This window comes from Astyanax mexicanus, chromosome 18 (assembly GCF_023375975.1).
Source record: "Astyanax mexicanus isolate ESR-SI-001 chromosome 18, AstMex3_surface, whole genome shotgun sequence".
Lineage (NCBI taxonomy): Eukaryota > Metazoa > Chordata > Actinopteri > Characiformes > Acestrorhamphidae > Astyanax > Astyanax mexicanus.
Window position 1 is genome coordinate 44062790 of NC_064425.1, and position 21319 is coordinate 44084108.

Sequence of the window (21319 nt, forward strand, 5' to 3'; positions counted from 1 at the left end):
TAAATCCAGCAGTATTAGCATTACCCGCTATCCGCAGCGCTAGCTCTTTTGCTGTTCAGAGGTGAGTGTATCAGACAGTAGTTTGACATGTTAAATCAAGCTACATGGAACAAAGCACTAGCTAATAGCGACCTGGCTTACCGGAACACTCAGGCTTCCTCAGTATAGCGCTATCAGGTGGCCTTTACTAGCGCTAAGCTCTGCTAACCACAGCTAGCACTGCCAACATAGCTAACATGGCTAAATACTGTAAATCTAAGCTAACTGTAAATAAACGGAAGCACTTAAAACACCCAAATAAACAGTTTTCAAGAGAGAAATCTTTGTAGATTAACATCCAGCACTTGTTTAACTTTGAAAGAAAATGTTTTTTTTTTAAGAATTACAGTTTTGTATACAAATTAGAAGAAAAAACAAAACAAAACATGGTGACACCATTTATCCTTACTACTGTTGCTTTAAATGTGCTCTATATTCTGGTGCGCCTTATGTACTGTATGATAATAGACCAGAAAACAGACATTGATTGATAGTGCACCTTATAGTCTGTAAAATACGGTCATTTCAATAAATAAAAACTTAATAGATGGATGCCACTTGGTGGAAAATAATAAACCCAAATGCTGAGCTGATCCGGATGCTGTAAGGCAAGGCAAGGCAAGTTTATTTATGTAGCACCTTTCCTACACAACGGTCATTAAAAGTGCTTTACAAGTTAGAAAATACACAGAGAAGTCAAATTAAAAAACATGTAAAAGAATAACAGTAAAAATGGAAATAAAAACTAAAAAAAGAATAAAGCATGATTGATTCAAACATGATTAAAACAAAGAGAAGTAAAATTAAAACCATGTAAAAGAACAACAAGGAATTAAAAATCATTTAAAAAAAAAGAATAAAGCATGAATAAAACGTGATATAAAAGTGCCGTTTCAGAATAAAAGTGGGCGGAGCTGCAGTGTTTTAAGCTGAGCTAAAGGCCTGATCAAACATGAAGGTTTTTAGTCTGGATTTAAACGTGTTTAGTGTTGGAGCTCTTCTAACGCTCTATGTTAACTGGTTCCATTTAAGAGCAGCGTCGTAGCTAAACGCTGCCTCTCCGTGTTTAGTTTTTACTTTTTTTTACTGTTTTACTGTACATGAACATTTGTCTCAAACTCATATTTTAAGTCAGGATCTTGGGCTGATCTTGGGTCAGACCTCCAGTTTAACCCACATCTAGACCATCATTCTATACAGCATGTGGGCCGCTAGAATACGCCCAGATAGAAGGCCATAGAGAACACAACGACTAAAATACACAGTATTTTATAAGTGAGTGTCTAGGGGGATGTGTGTATGTGTTTGTGTGTGTGTGTGTGTGTGTGTCGGCGGGTGGTTTATTGTTACAGTGCGAGGTCGTTTCTCCAGGCTCTGAGCTCTTTCTTTCTCGCGGCTCTTTGTGAGCAGAGCTATTGGAAGCTCTGTGTTCCTCTGCTCTTTGACTTGGTCTGGAGGCCAGGAGGAACAGGTCACATCACAGGCTGGAGCCCGAATAAACATCACAAAGTGTTTTTCTGCCTCAGAGCTACAAAACACACCTGAGGCGACGTGCGGCTCATGACAAAACATTTGTGGATTTTCTGTGGCACTTGTCAGCGTGAAACCCTGAGCATTAAGCAGCTCAGATTTTGTGCTGAAGGTTTGATTCGGGAAAAGTAAACAGAAGAAAAAGAAGCAAGGCTGGATCTGCTTGCTTGGTTTGAATTTTTTTTTTTTTGTAAATGTAGAAATTATGTCAGTTCTTTAACCCTAAAAAAGTTCCTTTATCACTGATGCAAAAACATCTTATATTTTTTTTCCCTTTTAAATCATTTTTTAAATTGACATAATGTGATTCTGGCAGTTTGTTCTTTACATTGCTTCAGCATATCTTAATGAATGGACCAATAGAAATGCTCGAAAATAATTTGGAATTAATTTTTACATAGAATTTTATTTTTGTGCAACAGCAAAAGCAGGATTTCAATCCACCATTTTTTTTTTTGGAATTTTAGAAATACACAAAATTAAATAAATAAAATAAATATATAAAAAAGAAAAACAATCTATCTGTCTGTCTGTCTGTCTGTCTGTCTAACTATACAAGTGAAATTTTCGAGTTTTAAGGCAACAGATCTTATTGTCTTCTCTGATAAAACTTTTTTTGTCTTATTAAGCATTGTAAGTTTTAGATTGTTTTGCTTATAATTTGAATAATTATCAGTTATCTGTTATTCCAATTTTTGTTTCCAAATTTAAGGCAAAAAAATCTGTGATTTTTGCTTGATTTAGGTCTTTACTTATTTTGAGACACTGGCTGTGACCGAAATGTCTCCCTACTCCCTCATTAGTGTTGCGCTATGTAGGGAGATACTAATAAGTTCACTAATTAGTGGTAAAACGGGAGTGAATTCGGACCCTAACTCATCATTATCATGCGCCAGCACCGGTCGCATAAACACACACAGGTGAGAGAGGGGCTGAGCCGTGTTTAAAACTCCATAAACACACTGAACTGAGCTCTGAATTAAAGTTAGTGAAGCTCTGAGCTGATCATTAAGTTATTTATCTGTTTGTTATTTTTACGCTGTTTAGAAGATGATCCTCACATTACTGAACTACATGAAGGAAAGCTTAAAAATAGCAGCGTACACCGGCTCGCTCTGTTGCCAGATTGGGTGGTTTCATGCCAAATGTCGAATTGTGTCTGAAATTGTTTGGAGGAAACGCTGTGATTTGACAGGTGAGCAAAACTACCAAGTGCAAAGAGTTGGGAAATTTAACTCGGCGGTGTTATAGTTAGATATCTAACCCTGCAGAGACAGAGCTTTTAGTCCTGATGATGGAAAGGGTACTCATCAGTGTTATAGTTAGATATCTAACCCTGCAGAGACAGAGCTTTTAGTCCTGATGATGGAAAGGGTACTCATCAGTGTTGTAGTTAGATATCTAACCCTGCAGAGACAGAGCTTTTAGTCCTGCTGATGGAAAGGGTACTCATCAGTGTTGTAGTTAGATATCTAACCCTGCAGAGACAGAGCTTTTAGTCCTGATGATGGAAATTTTAAGTTGTGTTTATGTTCGTTATTATATGTGAGTAAGTTATTTCTTTCTTTCATTGCTTGCGAGGTTGTTTTTATGTACTGTATTTACGTTTTTGTTTCGTGTGTCCAATGATACAAGGCACAAAACACATAATACAAATATGCAGATAAACTCATTTAAATATATTCTTTTGTAATCAGTGATATTTAAGATATTTATGGTATTTTAGTTAAGATCATGTCGGAATAAAACCTGTAATATTGTTAATATGACGAACATCAGCTGTTTGGGTGGTTTTCTCTGTAATTTTGTGGATTTGAAACACGTTTAAGTAAATTGGTTTTATCTGAATCCCACTGTAACAATCTGGCAACCCTGGTGGCTCGCTGTCCGCTCCGTTTCTTCGGCTGTCTGTTGCTTAGTTGCGAGACCCGCAAAGCATTTTGGGACACATTCAGCTCGCTTAGTAAGCAGCGAAGTTTATTATAAATCATGATGCATTATGGGAGTTTTTAGCGCCCTCAAAATCACGTTCGAATCCCCCCTTATGATTCGGACACTCAAAGAAAAAAAATCTATCTATCTATCTATCTATCTATCTATCTATCTATCTATCTATCTATCTATCTATCTATCTATCTATCTATCTATCTATCTATCTATCTATCTATCTATCTATCTATCTATCTATCTATCTATCTATCTATCCCAAAAATGTTATATTTCCCTATATATACTACCTATATATTCCCCCATACTCAGTCTTATATTCCCTATATCACTTCTGTAATGCTCAGAATTCACTGAAATTCAGTTTTCTTTGCACTGCTCTGCTGTTACATGATTGTGTAACTGGATTTAACACTGGCTTCTGTTTCCTGTTTTACCCACAACCCCACCCGGTGCAGTCGAGCCGGCTGAAGTGACCCTGCTGGGCTCTTTCGAGGCGGTGGAGGGGAATCAGGTGACTCTCTGCTGCCACACGTCCTCCAGCAACCCCCCCGTCCACATCCGCTGGTGGCTCGGCTTCAAAGAGCTTAACAATGCAACCGTCACCATCTCAGAGGTACACTGTACCTTTTTACCATCACTGATGATGATAATTCTGAAGTAATTATGAAATAATTATGAAATAATTAAGATGTTGTGATCTAATCTGAAGAACAAAGCTTTGAAGAATAAGGTTTAATGAACACATGAATGTGAAACACTATTTTTTTGTAAACACTGTCTAGATAAAGAACTTGCATTTTTTAATGTGCCCAAAACTTTTGCACATAACTGTAAATAGTGGTCCTCAAAGATAGGTGATTACAAAACGGTTGCAGTGGTTCAAAACTAAAAGATCGGAACAAATATATAGGTAATATGAAGTAATATAATGAGCTGAGGTGTTATACACTTCAGTATATGCTATAGCCAATTTAGGCCAAACTGGTTCAAACTGGTCCAAACCAGACTAAACTGGATCAATCCAGGCAAAACTAGGCCAAACCAAACCCGGTCCAAACTGGACCAAACAAGACAAATCTGGATGAAATCATGCAAACCTGGATCAAATCAGGCAAAAGTGAATGAAATCAGGCAAAACTGTATGAAATCAGGCAAAAGTGTATTAGGCAAATCTAAATGAAATCATGCAAAATTTTATGAAATCAGGCAAAAGTGGATAAAATCAGGCAAAAGTGGATGAAATCAGGCAAAAGTGGATAAAATCATGCAAAAGTAGATCAGGCAAATCTGGATAAAATCATGCAAAACTGGATGAAATCAGGCAAAACTGGATGAAATCAGGCAAAACTGGATGAAATCAGGCAAAACTGGATGAAATCCGGCAAAAGTTAATCAGGGAAATCTGGATGAAATTATGCAATCATATTTGCCACCCAAGCCATACTGGGTCTAACTGGGAAAACCAGGCCAAACTGGATCTAACCAGGCAAAAGGGATAAAATCAGGACTAACTGGTCAAACCTGGCAACACTCATTTAAACTGTGCCATTTGGTGCCAAACTGGGTCAAATTCGACCAAACAGTGTAAAGTGCAAACTTGGAGAGACCACGATGGGTCAAGCAGAATCCAGGCCAAACCAGGGCATTGGTTGGTTATTCCTTTGTGTTTAGGTTTGTTTAGGGTGGGAGGGGTAGGAGAAAACAAGCAAGCAAACAATCAAATAATTAAATGAACACATAAATAAATAGACCTAAAAAATAAATAAACACTTTTTCTGCTCCTCATTTCCGTGACTAAATCATAGGGACAGGCGTATCGGCGTATGCTTTACAGGTTGTTAAGCGTGGCCGCTGCTGCGCCTCCTGTAGCGCAGTATAATTCAGTCATATAGGACTCGGTGCGCGGCGTACAGGACGTTTCTGAAGCGAGACTTTGAAATTGCTTTCAAAGAGAGAGGAAATGTGGAACCGGGGCGTTTCTTTATTGAGAGCTTGATGAGTTCGGCCTTGAAGTCGGGGACAATATAAAACACCCCCAAAGCGAGGGTCCGTCCACTGACAACAGACGCCTCCCCGAGGTGGAGTGCTTGATTAAAAGTATAATTCGGCTATTATACTACAAAAATAAAAGCCTGCGCACCTTGACCCCGGCGCGGCGCCACTCACTCGCCTTTAGTTTAGATTCTATTAGCTGCCACTTAATTTCCGGAGAGATCGGGAGCTTTTCATGTGTGTTTCTGTTTTCTTTGTGCTTTGAATCAAATGCGACTGAATGAGGAAAACATACGCCTCCCAGGTTCACATCTTAATTACGTCATTTTTATTCCCCACTAGTGTTAAACATATTTATTTATGCGTAAAATTAATTAAAATAGAGGAAAATTGAAGCAATGACCTTTCTGCTATCAGCACAACGACTGTAGCCTACCTGTGCTGCTTCAGGTGATGGGATTTCCTTTGCTGTGTCAATAATTAGTGTGCAGAAAGAACACTAATTGTACAAGGCACGTCGCAATGCTCATTGCTATCTTACACCTCCAGACATACAACAGTCTATTTTTGCGCATTGAGTCTGCATCAGTTAAATAGCAACGATGCTTATGAATTAATCTACACTGATGGGTGTGGTCGTGTGGAAGTGGGGTGTGTTCAGGTAAATTTCTAGAGTATTGCTATCTTGGCAACACAGAACACAGAAAACACAGGAGCTCCACTGACTGATTAGAACTCTGACAACAGTCAACAGTCAGATGTTCATTGCTATCTTGGCAACACAGGTGCACTAATGCACTCAACACATGTGCACCCACAATTTTACACTGGACTGTGGGATAAACAGATGCATCTCAAAATGTTTTAATATTATTAAAAAGTTATTTTATTTTATTAATTAAGATCAAAATGTGAAACTCATTTATTATATAGATGTATTAAACACAGAGTGATCTATTTTGTGTTTATTTATTTTATCGTTGATGATTATGAAGCTTACAGCCAATGAAAACCCAAACATCAGTGTCTCAGAAAATTAGAATAAGACATAAGGCCAATTGGTGCTTTTGGCAGTGTGGGCAGTGTGCCAAATCCTGCTGGAAAATGAAATCCTCATCTCAGGTTGCACTGACTTTGGACTTCCCTCTGCTACTGACAACTTTTACAGAGATGCAGATTTCATTTTCCAGCAGGACCTGGCACACTGCCCACACTGCCAAAAGTACCAATTGGCCTAGTGTAATGCTAGTACTGAACTGCTGTGTCTATGCTAATCTAAAAAAGAAAAAAAAAGAGCTGAAGTGAATATCTCCTGTTGAAGGGAGAGAACGGTGGGATGATGACGATGTCAAATCTGACCTATACCGTGTCCCGAGAGGAGAACAGCCTCCCGCTGACCTGCGAGGCTTTTAACAGAGGAACTCGATATTCCAGCATCAAATCCCAACCCCTCAGTGTTTACTGTGAGTCTGATCTGAGTTTCTCTCTGTTTCTGCCTGTGCAGTACTCTGTTCCTCTCTGACTTCCCTTCATTTCTTCCTTAATTTCTGTGTTTGTTGCTTTTTTTTTACCAATATGCTCTTTCTTGTTTTTCCCAGTTTCTCTGTTTCTCCCTGCACTCTTTTTCTTGTTTCTTACACAGTTTCTCTGTTTCTCGCTGCGCTCTTTTTCTTGTTTCTTGCACAGTTTCTCTGTTTCTCCCTGTGCTCTTTTTCTTGTTTTTCCCAGTTTCTCTGTTTCTCCCTGCACTCTTTTTCTTGTTTCTTACACAGTTTCTCTGTTTCTCCCTGCGCTCTTTTTCTTGTTTCTTACACAGTTTCTCTGTTTCTCCCTGTGCTCTTTTTCTTGTTTCTTACACAGTTTCTCTGTTTCTCCCTGTGCTCTTTTTCTTGTTTCTTACACAGTTTCTCTGTTTCTCGCTGCGCTCTTTTTCTTGTTTCTTGCACAGTTTCTCTGTTTCTCGCTGCGCTCTTTTTCTTGTTTCTTGCACAGTTTCTCTGTTTCTCCCTGTGCTCTTTTTCTTGTTTCTTACACAGTTTCTCTGTTTCTCCCTGTGCTCTTTTTCTTGTTTCTTACACAGTTTCTCTGTTTCTCCCTGTGCTCTTTTTCTTGTTTCTTACACAGTTTCTCTGTTTCTCTCTGTGCTCTTTCTTGTTTTTCCCAGTTTCTCTGCTTTCCCCTGTGCTCTTTCTTATTTCTCACAGTTTCTCTGTTTCTTCTTGTGCTCTCTCTCTCTTTTTTCTCCCTGTGCTCTTTCTTTTTTTTCTCCGTTTCTCTTTGTGTTGTTTTTTTTTATTTCTCCTAGTTTCTCTTTTTCTCCCTGTTCTCTTTCTTATTTCTCACTATTTCTTTGTTTCTCCCAGTTGCCCTGTTTCTCCCTGTGCTCTTTGTTGTTTCACACAGATCCTCAGTTTCTCCCTGTGCTCTTTCTTGTTTCTCTGTTTCTCTGTGTTTTTTTCCTGTTTCTCACAGTTTCTCTTTTTCTCCCTGTTCTCGTTCTTGTTTCTCAAAGTTTCTCTGTTCCTCCCTGTGCTCTTTCTATTTTTTTTCCAGATTATTTGTTTCTCCCTGTGTTTTTTTTTTGTTTCTTTCAGTTTCTCTGTTTCTTCTTGTGCTCTTTTTTATTTCTCCCAGTTTCTCTGTTTCTCTTTTATTACTTCCCTCCATGTTCATTCTGTGTTTTGTACATGTGCTTTCCTGTGTCTTTATCCCTATAATTCTCTCTCTCTCTCTCTCTCTCTCTCTCTCTCTCTCTCTCTCAGATCCTCCTCAGAAGGTGTGGTTGGACGCTCCTCCAGAAGGAACTCTCCTGCGCTCGGGGACGACTGTGCGCCTGGTGTGTTTCTCCAGTGGTGGAAACCCCACCGGCCGCCTGACCTGGATGAAGGTGTGTGTGTGTGTGTGTGTGTGTGTGTGTGTGTGTGTGTGTGTGTGTACATATACACTGGCATGCCAAAAGTAATAGGTCAGTAGCATGTAAATTGATCATTGAGAGCGTGTCAGTGTGTTTGGTATCGTGGAGATAAGAAAGAGCAAGAACGAGAAAGAGCAAGGCCAATTGTGCTCTCTCAGGACTCTGGCAGCTGATGGCAAGCTAAATAACCGGGATTTGAACCAGTGATCACTTGATTTTTAGTGCATCTAAAAACCAAGTGTATTAAAAAGAGTCTATTCTTTTTTGTTGGATTAATTCTCTCTACTGTTCAGGCAGGATTTTCCACTAGATTTTACAGAGCATTGCTGTGAGGATTTGATTGCATTCAAGGAAAGGAGCATTACTGAGCTTCTCATTTAAGAAAATACAGTCCCTAGACTTTCTTTTTTTATTATTAGCAGTAATTCTAGACAAGCTGTTTATGTGCATTTGCACTTGGGTTCTCCTTAAATTAGCTAAAAGCTGAATTCATTGGAAGACGCGTCCATAAACATTTTGCCATAGAATCAAGATCATCTTAGACAGCTGTTTAGGAAGAATGAAGTAAATACCACCACAGTGTCATTTATTATTGTACTCAGAGCCTCATGAATAAGTAAATGTGAAGTTTACAAGGTAACAATTGATTAGGGGTCAGCTGAGGTGAAGAGCTGCATTGCTAACTGCTAATGGAGTCATTAGATTGCTAATGGAGTTATCGGATTGCTGTGGTGTAATTGGAAATTGAGGGTGGAAGAAAGCATAACCTTTTATTTTACGTTTATTGATATCTCATTTTTTTGGTGGGCGGGGTTAATCGATTTAGATTCAGACCTCTGGAGGTTGGAAAATAGATCACAGGACAGGTCTGTCTACAATATATGTGGATTCTACTAACGTATATGAACATATTTCACTTAATTTTCTCATTATTGTAACGTACATATTAGGGATGTAAGAAAACGCTGATCTACCAAAGTATTGTGAAATTATATTTAAATAAAAATAAGATTGATGTTCATACTGTAATGTGAAATATTGGCGAATTTTGGTGAATCAAAGAAGCTTTAATATCTATATATACCATTTTTTTCATTATAATTTTATGTATAAAGAAAAAAAAACTTAAAAATTCAACAACAGATGAGAAAACAAAGTCATTGGTCATCTATCAGTCTGGAAAAGGTTATAAAGTAATTTCTAAAGCTTTGGGACTCCAGAGAACCACAGTGATTCACTATTATTCACTAATAGAGAACACATGGAACACTGGTGAACCTTCCCAGGAGTGACCGGCCGACCCAAATTACTCCAAAAAGGGCATGAAGCACTCATCCAGGAGGTCACAAAAGAACCACAAAATCTAGTGAAACATATCTGAAACATTCCAACTTTAAAAGCATCCTTAAGTGACATCCTTAAGTCACTGCAAAGACCATTAAAAAAATAAAATAAAACGACATGATGATAAAACTGGCACTTATCAGGACCAAACAGAGTATATTGGTTTGTTTAACACTTTTCCTTAGGTGTTCCTGGATGAGTTCTTGCCCAAAACCACTCCCAAATAGTAACTAAATAGTTTATAGGGGTTAATCAATCATATGTCTAAGCAATACTTTAGGTTAAGGCATTAGGTTGTAAATGCCTTAAAAATCATTAATAATCAGTTATAACACATACATAGAAAGGGCAACAATGACCTGTTGTTTGCCAAAAAGTGAACCCACAGCCATCTTTATTGTTGTTATTTCTATGTATGTGTTATAAGTGATTATTAATGCAATTTTAAGGCATTTACAACCTAATTGGTAACCATTAATAAACTAATTGTAAACCATTTATAAACCCTTTATAAAGGTAGTCTTATTTTAAAGTGGTACTGAATATTTACCTCATATCTTTTTGTGTGTCTGTGTGTGTGTGTGTATGTGTGAGTCTCTACATCATTAGAATAATAAAACGGTTCAAGTCCCATCCAAACACGTGGAGTCTGAGCGCGGCGTATCGCGGGAGTTCCTCCTCACTCTTCAACCCAGCGACAATTTAGCCACGTACCGCTGCGACGCCACAAACGAGGCCAAGGAAATACGATCCGCTCAGATTAAACTGCTGGTCCAGTGTGAGTATAAACACAGTTCACCAATTATACACACTCTCACAACATTTTCACACCTGTAGTTGTGAAAGTTTTTTTTTTAGGTTCTGGATCAGTTGATGAGTTTATTTGGTTTATTTCGAGAGTTTCTCCCTCTGTTTGGTTTGTTTTCATAGAGGCACAAAAAAAAACTAAACGCACCAAAATGTGCACCAATAAACCACGCAAGCTCTGATTGGTCAGAGCTGTCTGGTGTGGGAGTAAGAAAGTAAATATAGTGAGAAGATTCTGTGTTTCAGTGTTTATACAGTATCTATATAACGCAGAACGCTGAAAATTTGCAGCTACGCTTTAAAAAACAGTAATAAATCTCTAAATCGGGTTTTCTAGGGCTCCATGGCCTTTTGTTAGTATTTGTAAGAACACATAAGGCAAGGCATTGTAGTTGTAATGATCTGGGTTAGATGTATAAAAAAATGTCATTTGGTAGCCCTGCCATAAAAGGCAACACATGAAATGAAGGGGACTAAAAAAACACATTTTCTCTAAATCTCATGTTCTCATGGCCTCCAGGTGACCACATTTCTGATTCAATCAAATTCACAGCAAATCTGTAGAAATGTGGACCTTCTGTTGGGTTCTGAATACAAATTAGATAACTATTGCTTAAGTTTAACCCTCCTATTATGTTTATTTGTCAGGAACAGCAATATATTGCAGCAACTGCAATGGTGTTCCTTACTTCTAACAGGTAATGGGTTAATTAACCCTTTCAGACCTGAATTATGACCCAGTGATGGAAAAATATAAGAATACTATTTTCTGCCTGTGTGAAAATTGTCTATTGCATTGCAGGCCTGTGTTTAAGATTTTTCTTAATTTGATATTGATATACTTTTTTTTTATTTTAAAACCATCCCTAGTCATGATAAAGTGTTATAAATCACAACATTATGGAAAATTATCTCTCTCTTTCTTTGCCTCATTGGCTCTGGTGCTGCCATGCCCTAATATCTGAGGTGAGTGGTGTTGTTCTTAGTGCTGTGGGCGGGGCTAAGCTACTGTTTAATTGTCTTATAACTGATTTTATTGGCTTATTCATGGTCTATTCAGATGAACAATATGTCTCAATTAGTGTTACTTTTTTATTAGATGTCCGTTGTAATGGTCGCAGGGTCTGAAAGGGTTAAGATCACTTGTTTTTCATAGAAAAATAAATTTTCAAACTTTAATGTTTCACTACTTCTACATTACTTTTAAATACCAACATATAAAATGATCATTTTACATAACATTAAAACATCATATTGCAACTTTGTTTTAGTTTTAGTTTTTGCAGGAAGTGGTTGTTGCAAATATTTAAGATAAACCATTTTCATATTATATGTTTATTACACTAATAAAAATAATTTTAACTATTTTTCCTAGATTTTTAAACTTTAAAACAGGTCAAATTGACCCGGAACAGAACAGTAGGGTTAAAGAAATAACATGAACTAAAGTTTCCGTTGTTATTTTTCATATTTCATTATTCATTCATTATTTTCCATAATATATATATATATATATATATATATATATTCTTTTTTTCATTTAAAAATCAAGAAATGCCGTTTGACGCTACAGAGAAATACACACTAGTCCAGAACACAAGAGCTTCTTCTTGTATTTAATTTTTTTTGCTCCGCCCTACACAGATTTGACCAATCAGCAGAAAGAAATGTGGTTTCTCTTGTGGTTTTTGTTGTGACAAAATTGTTAACTGATTCAGACCAGAGAAAAACAACTACAGGTATAAAAACACCTTTAAAAATAGAGATGGCATCATTCTGAATTTCTGTATCGAATTGATATTGATGTAAATTGTGATTTGGATATCGGAGTGAAAAAAGTGCATTCGCTGTGGGTTTAATCTTATTTTAATGTCTTCATTATTACACTCACACCTTAAACAAACAATAAACCACAAAAAATAAAAACATAAACGAGAAAAGGTGTGTCCAAACTTTTGACTGGCACTGTATCTGGTGGCTGAAATTTTTTTTTGTTTTGTTTTCTTGCACTGAAGCTAAAATGCTAAGGTAGCTAACAGGTAATTAACATCAAACTGCATCGCTAAATCATCACACCATCCCCTCAGTGCACAGTGACTTTAATCTAAAACAGACTCGCTTATGTGTTTTAATAGTTTATAAAAGCTTTTTTATTTATCCAACTCTAGGGAGATCCTCGTGCAGTTTCATTTTTCTCCAGACTATTCCTTTAATGTTCTTTTAAGTGTCCATTCTTCCTCTTTTTCAGTTTATTTACAACAATGAAACACTTCTAGCACGAGCGCTGGGGACTGAAATCATTCAATAATTAATCTCCTATCATTTATTAAGCCTCTGCTTAAGATCATTTGGACCCAAATATCATAAATGATTAAATAATTGTTTGTTCGCTGTTTATCTGCAAGTGTTATCTGCATTGTAGTGTGTAATAAATAAGGTTAGTGGATTGTGTTTCTTTTCTAAAGCCTATATGGCGTATTTTAACACTCTCTATCAACAACAGGAAGTGACATCAGCAATCACAAGAGATGAATTGGCCGATCGCTGATTGTGTATTTTGTCAGAAAATCGGCCCATACCAATACATAGCCAATCGATCGGTTGGTCTTCTCATCCTGAAACAAGAAGAGACAAGAAATTCAAGTAATTAACTCTTGATGAGTTCAGCACAGCTGTTAACTGAAAGCCTGGATTCCAGGTGACTCTACTTCATAAAGCTGATCATGAATCTGATTGGTTAGATTGTCCTATGACTTTGCTAATAGACTTTTTAATACACCCTTCAAAAATCAGTAGAAGGGTCACGCAGACACACGGGGGCAGAAGCTGTTTTAAAGAGCAGTTTTGATTGGTTAGAACAGCTGTCAGTCAGATATGCGTGCCATAGCAACTGAAAAAGCAGACTAATGCTTTGTATTAGTCGCTGTTTTTTTTTTAATTATTATTTTAGTTAAGTTAATTCATGAAATATATGCTTACAATTTACAATAACTATAAATTATCTTTTCCGATTAACTATTATGCAATAATTTACATGTACCTAACATTGTCACCCCTTTTCTGAAGGGTTAGAAGGGCCTTACTGCACATCACTGATATATTTTTTAGAATATATTTATGTAGAGTGTATATCGTCGCTGTCCAATGAAAAACACTTATCTCCAAAACAGCAGCTTTACAGGAGAGAGAAAAAAACCTGGTAAACTTTCAATGGAAGTCAGGGTAAAAAGAGTTTATTTCAGGTCATTTTGAAGAGTTTCTATTGGTCCGATCATCAGTATAAGGGAGAGTTTGTCTGTTCAAATTATGTTGTAAACTAAAAATCAACAAAAATGCATATATATACGTATATATATATATATATATATATATATATATATATATATATATATCAGACCCAGAGTGTGTTTTTCGTGTCTTGTTTTAATTAAAATGAGCTGATAGTGAGGAGTTTGGGAGTTTGTGAAGTGTGAGCTGTCTGTCTGAGAGCTGGATTTCAGCATATGCTGAGCAAACTGTCTCCTGAAACCCGTCTCCAGCAGATCCGCTCTGCTGAGAAACACCAGCCAGCGTTGTTCTGGGCTGAAAAGACCGGCGCAGAATGAATTGTCAGTTGTGGGTGTTTGTGCTGCGCTGTGACCTGCTGTTCCTGCTGTAGTTCCTGCGGTGAGCGTGAAGATCCTGGTGAAGCAGAAGGAGCTGCGTGCAGGACGATCCCTCAGTCTGGACTGTCTCGCTGGGAGCAGCAACCCTAAAGCCAATATCAGCTGGAGTCTGGGTTCAACCAGGTACTGGAGCCCTGAAATACACACACACACAATATATATATATATATATATATATATATATATATATATATATATATATATATATATATATATATATATATACACACACACACACACACACACTCAATATGTATACACACACATGTTATATATATATATATATATATATATATATATATATATATATATATATATATATATATAAACACACACATATATACACACACAAACACACACATGTATATGCATATATGTATATACACACACTCACACTTATAAAGAAGATTTACATAAAGACAGGAAAGAATATATACTCATCAGAAACTTGGTACAAAAACCATCAATAAAGCTGAATCCTATATTTAATGTGCTGTCGAACAGCTGAGTAACATACCTTCAGTGCTTCAGGTGCTAAAGTGGTTGCTATGATGTTGCCATATGGTTGTTAGGTAATTGCTATGGTTTCCCAAATGTTTGCAACACGGTTGCTATTGTTTCCCAGTGGGACGATTACTAGGTGGTTGCTGTTAAATGTCCTTACTGTTAGCTAAAGTGTTGATCGGCATTCCCAAATGGTTGGTAGGTGGTTGCTATGGTTTCCCAAGATGAGGTAAAGGTGTTACTAAGTGATAACTAAGTGATTGCTATAATTGTGTCTGGGGGTTGCTATGGTATTTCAGATATTTGCAGTAGTTTTAAGGGGTTGTTATAGTGTTGCTTATAGTTTGGGGATGAAAACTACGGTGGCCGAGAAAGCCCAGCGCAGTGCAAATTGAAAAGCGCTGCAAAAGCACAAAACACATCCATCAAAATTACAACACAGGCGCAGCAAATAGAAAAACGCGCTGCAAATAGAAAAACGCGCTGCAAATAGAACCACAACACAACGGAAGTGAGTCACAACACAACGGAATTTTCCCGGGGGACCTTAAAAGATGCTGTACCAGCTGTATACAAAGGACAATAAGTGGCAAACAAGCTTCTGAAAAGTAAGTTATGTTTATTACCTGTGATTACCACGGTTGTGTGCATATTATTAAAAGTTCTGCTTCACAAAACGCCTTGTTTGCCACTTATTGTCCTTTGTACACATAGTGAAGTCCGAGACGATACTGAAGACGCAGCTTAGCTGGTACAGTATCTTTTAAGGTCCCCCGGGAAAATTCCGTTGTGTTGTGACTCACTTCCGTTGTGTTGTGGTTCTATTTGCAGCGCGTTTTTCTATTTGCAGCGCGTTTTTCTATTTGCAGCGCGTTTTTCTAGTTGCAGCGCGTTTTTCTATTTGCAGCGCGTTTTTCTAGTTGCAGCGCGTTTTTCTAGTTGCAGCGCGTTTTTCTAGTTGCAGCGCGTTTTTCTAGTTGCAGCGCGTTTTTCTATTTGCTGCGCCTGTGTTGTAATTTTGATGGATGTGTTTTGTGCTTTTGCAGCGCTTTTCAATTTGCACTGCGTTGGGCTTTCTCGGCCACCGTAGAAAACAGATGGTGGTTGCTAGGGTTTCCCAGGAGAAGAGTATGGTGTTGCTAAGTGCTTACTAAGTTGTGGCCATGTTGTAGCCAGGTGGTTATTGTATTTTGAGTATTTGCCATGAAGTCATGAAGTTACTAAGTGGTTGCTTTTGAGTTGCTAGGTGGTTGCTATAGCGTTGTTAAATGTTTGCTACGGCTCTGCTTACTGGTTGCTGAGATGTTGCAAGGTTGTCAATATGGTATACAAGATGTTTAATGTCTTGTTGTGATTTGTCTTGCCTTGTCATGTTGTGACATGTCTTGTCTTGTCTTTTCGTGTCTTTTCTTGTCTTTTCTTGTCTTGTTGTGTCATTTCTTGTCTTGTCGTGTTGAGTCTTGTCGTGTCTTGTTTTGTCCTGTATTGTCTTATCGTTTCGTGTCTTTTTTTGTCTTTTCTTGTCATGTCTTGTTGTGTCATATCTTGTCTTGCCGTATTGTGTTGTGTCGTGTCGTGTCGTGTTGAGTCTTGTCGTGTCTTGTTTCGTCTTGTATTGTCTTATCGTTTCGTGTCTTTTCTTGTCTTTTCTTGTTGTGTCATAACTTGTCTTGTCGTATTGTGTCATATTGTGTCGCGTCTTGTCTTGTCTTTTCGTTTCTTTTCTTGTCTTTTCTTGTCTGGTTGTGTCATATTTTGTCTTGTCGTATCGTGTCGTGTCGTGTCGTGTCGTGTTGCGTCGCATCTTGTCTTGTCTTGTCTTGTCGGGTCTTTTCTTGTCTTTTCTTGTCTTGTTTTGTTGTGTCATATCTTGTCTTGTCGTGTTGAGTCTTGTCGTGTCTTGTTTTGTCTTGTATTGTCTTATTGTTTCGTGTCTTTTCTTGTCTTTTCATGTCTTGTCTTGTTGTGTCATATCTTGTCTTGTCGTATTATGTCGTATTGTCTCGTGTCTTGTCTTGTCCTGTTGTTTCTTTTCTTGTCTTTTCTTGTCTTGTTGTGTCATATCTTGTCTTGTCGTATCATGTTGTGTCTTGTCTTGTCTTGTTGTTTCTTTTCTTGTCTTGTCTTGTTGTGTCATATCTTGTCTTGTCGTGTTGAGTCTTGTCGTGTCTTGTTTTGTCTTGTATTGTCATTTCTTGTCTTCTCTTGTTGTGTCATATCTTGTCTTGTCGTGTCTTGTTTTGTCTTGTATTGTTATATCTTGTCTTGAATGAAGGGGAAACATCGAGATGCATAAAAAGCAAAGCAGGAATGATATATATATATATATATATATATATATATATATATATATATATATATATATATGCTCACTGTGGTTGTCTTGTCTTGTCATGTCTTTTCTTGTCTCGAGACATCAGTGTCTAAAAGCAGCAAAGCAGTTATGTAAATAGACGTCTTTTAAAAACTGATGGAAGCGGGTGATTATTTAAGGTAAAGGGCATGTCGCATTACGTCCTGTTAGAACTTTCACTGGTGCTTTTATTTCCGAATATAAACATTCGCAGTTAGTTTTACATTCCCAATTTTACATTCTCAAAGCTGAGAGATCAAGAGCTCACTGTCACACATCGCTCTCTACACCTTCCGTTAGATTAACGCCAGTCTCAAATGGAAGAATGAGCCTGCTGATGGGTGCAGTGATACAGGATGTAATCCGGTACATTTATAACACATCTCAGCCGATCTGTCCCTGCCGCTCGCTCATCTCCGTCCCTAAAGAGACAAAGGGAAAGGTTGCTGATGCTCCGCGAGCCGAGCACCGCGGTAATGTCTCCAGACTCCGGAGCGCTGGAGTGTGAAGTGTTTGCGCAGGCAGGCAGACAGTTTGGCAATCCATCTTCGGCTCGGTTTCCCTGGCACTCGGGCCTTCGACGGGCAGCCGGTGATCGCTGAGTCATTACCTTGTTAGAGTCTGTCTCCAGCACAGTCAATAACTGCTGCCACGGAGAAAAAATAAATAAATAATCTTACTTTAGGGCTCCTGCGGTGCGGCTGACCGGCGCGGCAGCTGCAATTCCTGCTCCTCACTTTTGTTGGGAACTTTTTTGTTGGGAATCATCTTTTCGGAGGTACCTGCTGTGTTTTACTGAATACTCGCCTGTGTGGGTTCATTTGAACAGTGTGCTCAGTCAGCAGATAGAAACAGCACACCTGTTCATTCAGTGTTCAGTCCAATTTAGGTACGGTATCTTCTCCAGAGAGTCCTAATCTATTGGCAGTTTGTCTCCGGTACAGGGACTGGAGAAGCTGTGTGTGCATTTTGTGTTATCACGTGTTGAAACTTAGACGTATCCCTAAATGTACAACTGGAATTAAATGGGAACAGTCTAGCAACACTGTAGGAACAGCATGAGATATCATAGCAACCGCCTAGCAACACTATATTAACGTCTAAGCAACGATGTAGCAACCACTCAACAACAAAGCTGGAACTACATAGCAACCACCTGTTTCACTATCCCTTAGTGTTCAGCAACAACAACTGGACATCCATTGAAATGGTCTAGCAACACCCTAGTTACAGCATGGGATATCATAGCAACAGCCTAGCAACACTATAGCAACCACTTAATGACAAAGCTGCAACCACCTGTTTTATATGGTGATTGTCTCCCTTAGTGTTGAGCATCAGCACCTGGTCATCCATTGGAATGGTCTAGCAACACTCTAGTAACCACATTGGATGTCATAGCAACAGCCTAGCAACAGTATATTAATGTCTTAGCAACACTATAGCAACCACTTAACAACAAATCTGCAACAACCTGGTTCATATGGTGAATGTATCCCTTAGTGTTCAGCAACAACACCTGGTCATCCATTGGAATGGTCTAGCAACACTCTAGGAACCACGTGGAATATCATAGCAACAGCCTAGCAACACTATAGTAACCTCTAAGCAACACCATAGCAACCGCTTAACAATAAAGCTGCAACCACCAAGCAACCACCTGTTTTTTGTATGGTGAAACATCTATGCTGCATTTTAACGAACAGGAAAATAATACAATATTTTCAAAACCATGAATTTCATTGCAGCAGCACAGCAACACCCTAGTAACCACCTCTCTCTCTCTCTCTCTCTCTCTCTCTCTCTCTCTCTCTCAGGCTGAATGGAGTGGAGCAGGCCCCCAAGAGGGCGGAGTTTGGTGGCCTGTCCGTCAGCAGCAAACTGACCCTCCCTCTGGGATCTGAGCATCACGGTAAACGGGTCAGCTGTCAGGCCTTCAGCAGCCTCCTGTCTGAGGGAGTGAACACCTTCTACGTCCTGAACGTTCTCTGTAAGTGTGTGTGTGTGTGTGTAAGAGGTGTGTGTGTGTGAGAGGTGTGTGTGTGTGTGTGAGAGGTGTGTGTGTGTGTGTGTGTGTGTGTGTGCAGTGATTACAGTGTAGTAAAGCTTGACAGCACGCTTGACTTTGATGCTGCTTTGCCGACCACCTCTTCAAAGCTCACCATAATTTAAGTGCATAAAGAAATGTCAGTGTGTGTGTGTGTTGTGTATGTGTGTGTGTGTGTGTGTGTGAGTATGTGTGTGTGATCGCGTCCAGCGCAGCAGCACAGTGTTAAACAGCAGATCTGCTCTCATTAATGAATCATTAGTGTTTGTTTACAGATATAAACACACAGAACGAGCGTTTCAGCCTCGCCCCCATTACAGATAATACAGATCATTTCTGTAGAAACAACAGAGAAGAACTGAGCAGCAGAACAAACATCTGACTGATTCTTAAACACTGAATTCTCTTTAGCTCAAATTAAACAGAAAAAACATACCAACAAAACAACTATAAACAGTCTAAAGTTTAATATCATGTAAATTAACCTAAATACATATTAGCCATATGTTACTAAAAAAAAAAAAAACAGAAAAAATAAGAGGCCACTTAAAATGATTTTCTCTGATTTTACTGAATTGAAAACCTCTGGAATATAATCAAGAGGAAGATGGATGATCACAAGCCATCAAACCACCAAACTGAACTGCTTGAATTAATTTTTTGCACCAGGAGTGAAGCAGCATAAAGTTATCCAAAAGCAGTGTGTAAGACTGGTGGAGGAGGAGAACATGATGCCAAGATGCATGAAATTAAAACTGTGATTAAAAACCATCAGGATTATTCCACCAAATATTGATTTCTGAACTCCTAAAACTTTATGAATATGAACTTGTTTTTTTTTTTTTTTTGTTTTTTTTTTGTATTATTTGAGGTCTGAAAGCTCTGCATCTTTTTTGTTATTTCAGCCGTTTCTGATTTTCTGTAAATAAATGCTCTAAATGAGAATATTTTTATTTGTAATTTGGGAGAAATGTTGTCTGTAGTTTATAGAATAAAACAACAATGTTCATTTCACTCAAACATAAACCTATAAATAGCAACTGAAGTGGTCTCTTCATTATACATCATTATTACATCTTTATATTTGTTTTTAGCTGCATTTTTTTCTGTATTTTATTAGTGTTTTAGTGTTTCCAGCAGAAGCATGATGGTCTCACAGTGGCACTGAGCTCTGTTGCTCTGGGTTTTCTGGCCTTATCCATAAATAATGATTCAGCCACTTGGAAAAGAATCTGCAGCCACACCATAATGTTTGTGGGGCTTTTTTAGTTATTTATGAAGGGAAAGGTCCAGTGGGAGCGAGGCCCTATTTACACAGGGACCGGAACACAAACAGAGCAAAACTACCAGCTGGAAATAAAGCAAAGAAAAAAGTAAAAAAAAAAAAGTAAAAAAATGAAACTGACCGAAAAATGTGTCTAAATAATACTGAAGATTTTACTAAAATTAAGAGAATAAATCATAATATATTAAATATAAAATATTAGCTGTTTTTTTTGCTAAGAACACATTAAAAACAAAACATTGATGCACTATATTATTAGGAAATCAGGAAAAAAATACATATATCATCAATTTCTCCCATTCAGTATTTGGTTGACACAAGTTTTTTTTTTTTTTTTTTTTTTTTTTATTAAAGCAGAAAACCAAGTGAAAAAGAAAAAAATATATATTTACTGACTAAAAAAATGGCTAAGCAATATTGTGTAGTGTAATTTAATAAATGTAAAATATTTGTTCTTTGTTTAGTTACTGTGTTATTAGAAAAAATAAATAATAAAAAAATGTAAAAAAAAAGCAATCAACCATATCTCCCTTTCAGTAATTTTCTTTTTTTTATATATATTTTTACTTTATATTTATATTTATATAGTTATAGTTATATTTTTAAAATAATAACTGATACGGTTGGTACATGGGGGAAAAAATATTTTTGTGGGACTAAAAAAACACATTTTCCATTATTTTTTTTGTTATTTATAAAAGGGTAGCTCCAGTGAGAGCGTGATCACATTTACAGAGGGAAATAAGTATGTTTTAAGGAATAATACTGTAAAAATTTAAATTAATGACATGACAAATGTAGCAAAATTGCCTATTTAGTTGTATATATCAGATTTTGGAGTTCCATAAAAATATGAAAATCAAAGGATTATCATATCACACCGCTAAAT

General features: G+C 37.5%; 1 protein-coding gene across 1 annotated transcript in view; it reads left to right on the plus strand.

Annotated features, from left to right (window-relative positions):
* The window catches only part of nphs1 (NPHS1 adhesion molecule, nephrin), a 138413-nt gene that overhangs the window by 76317 nt on the left and 40777 nt on the right, over window positions 1-21319 (plus strand). Inside the window, exons 10-15 of the mRNA XM_049467072.1 lie at window positions 3975-4132; window positions 6833-6974; window positions 8274-8398; window positions 10379-10547; window positions 14235-14364; window positions 18916-19088. Coding sequence (XP_049323029.1) covers window positions 3975-4132; window positions 6833-6974; window positions 8274-8398; window positions 10379-10547; window positions 14235-14364; window positions 18916-19088 — 897 coding nt within the window. The remainder of the gene's footprint in view (window positions 1-3974; window positions 4133-6832; window positions 6975-8273; window positions 8399-10378; window positions 10548-14234; window positions 14365-18915; window positions 19089-21319) is intronic.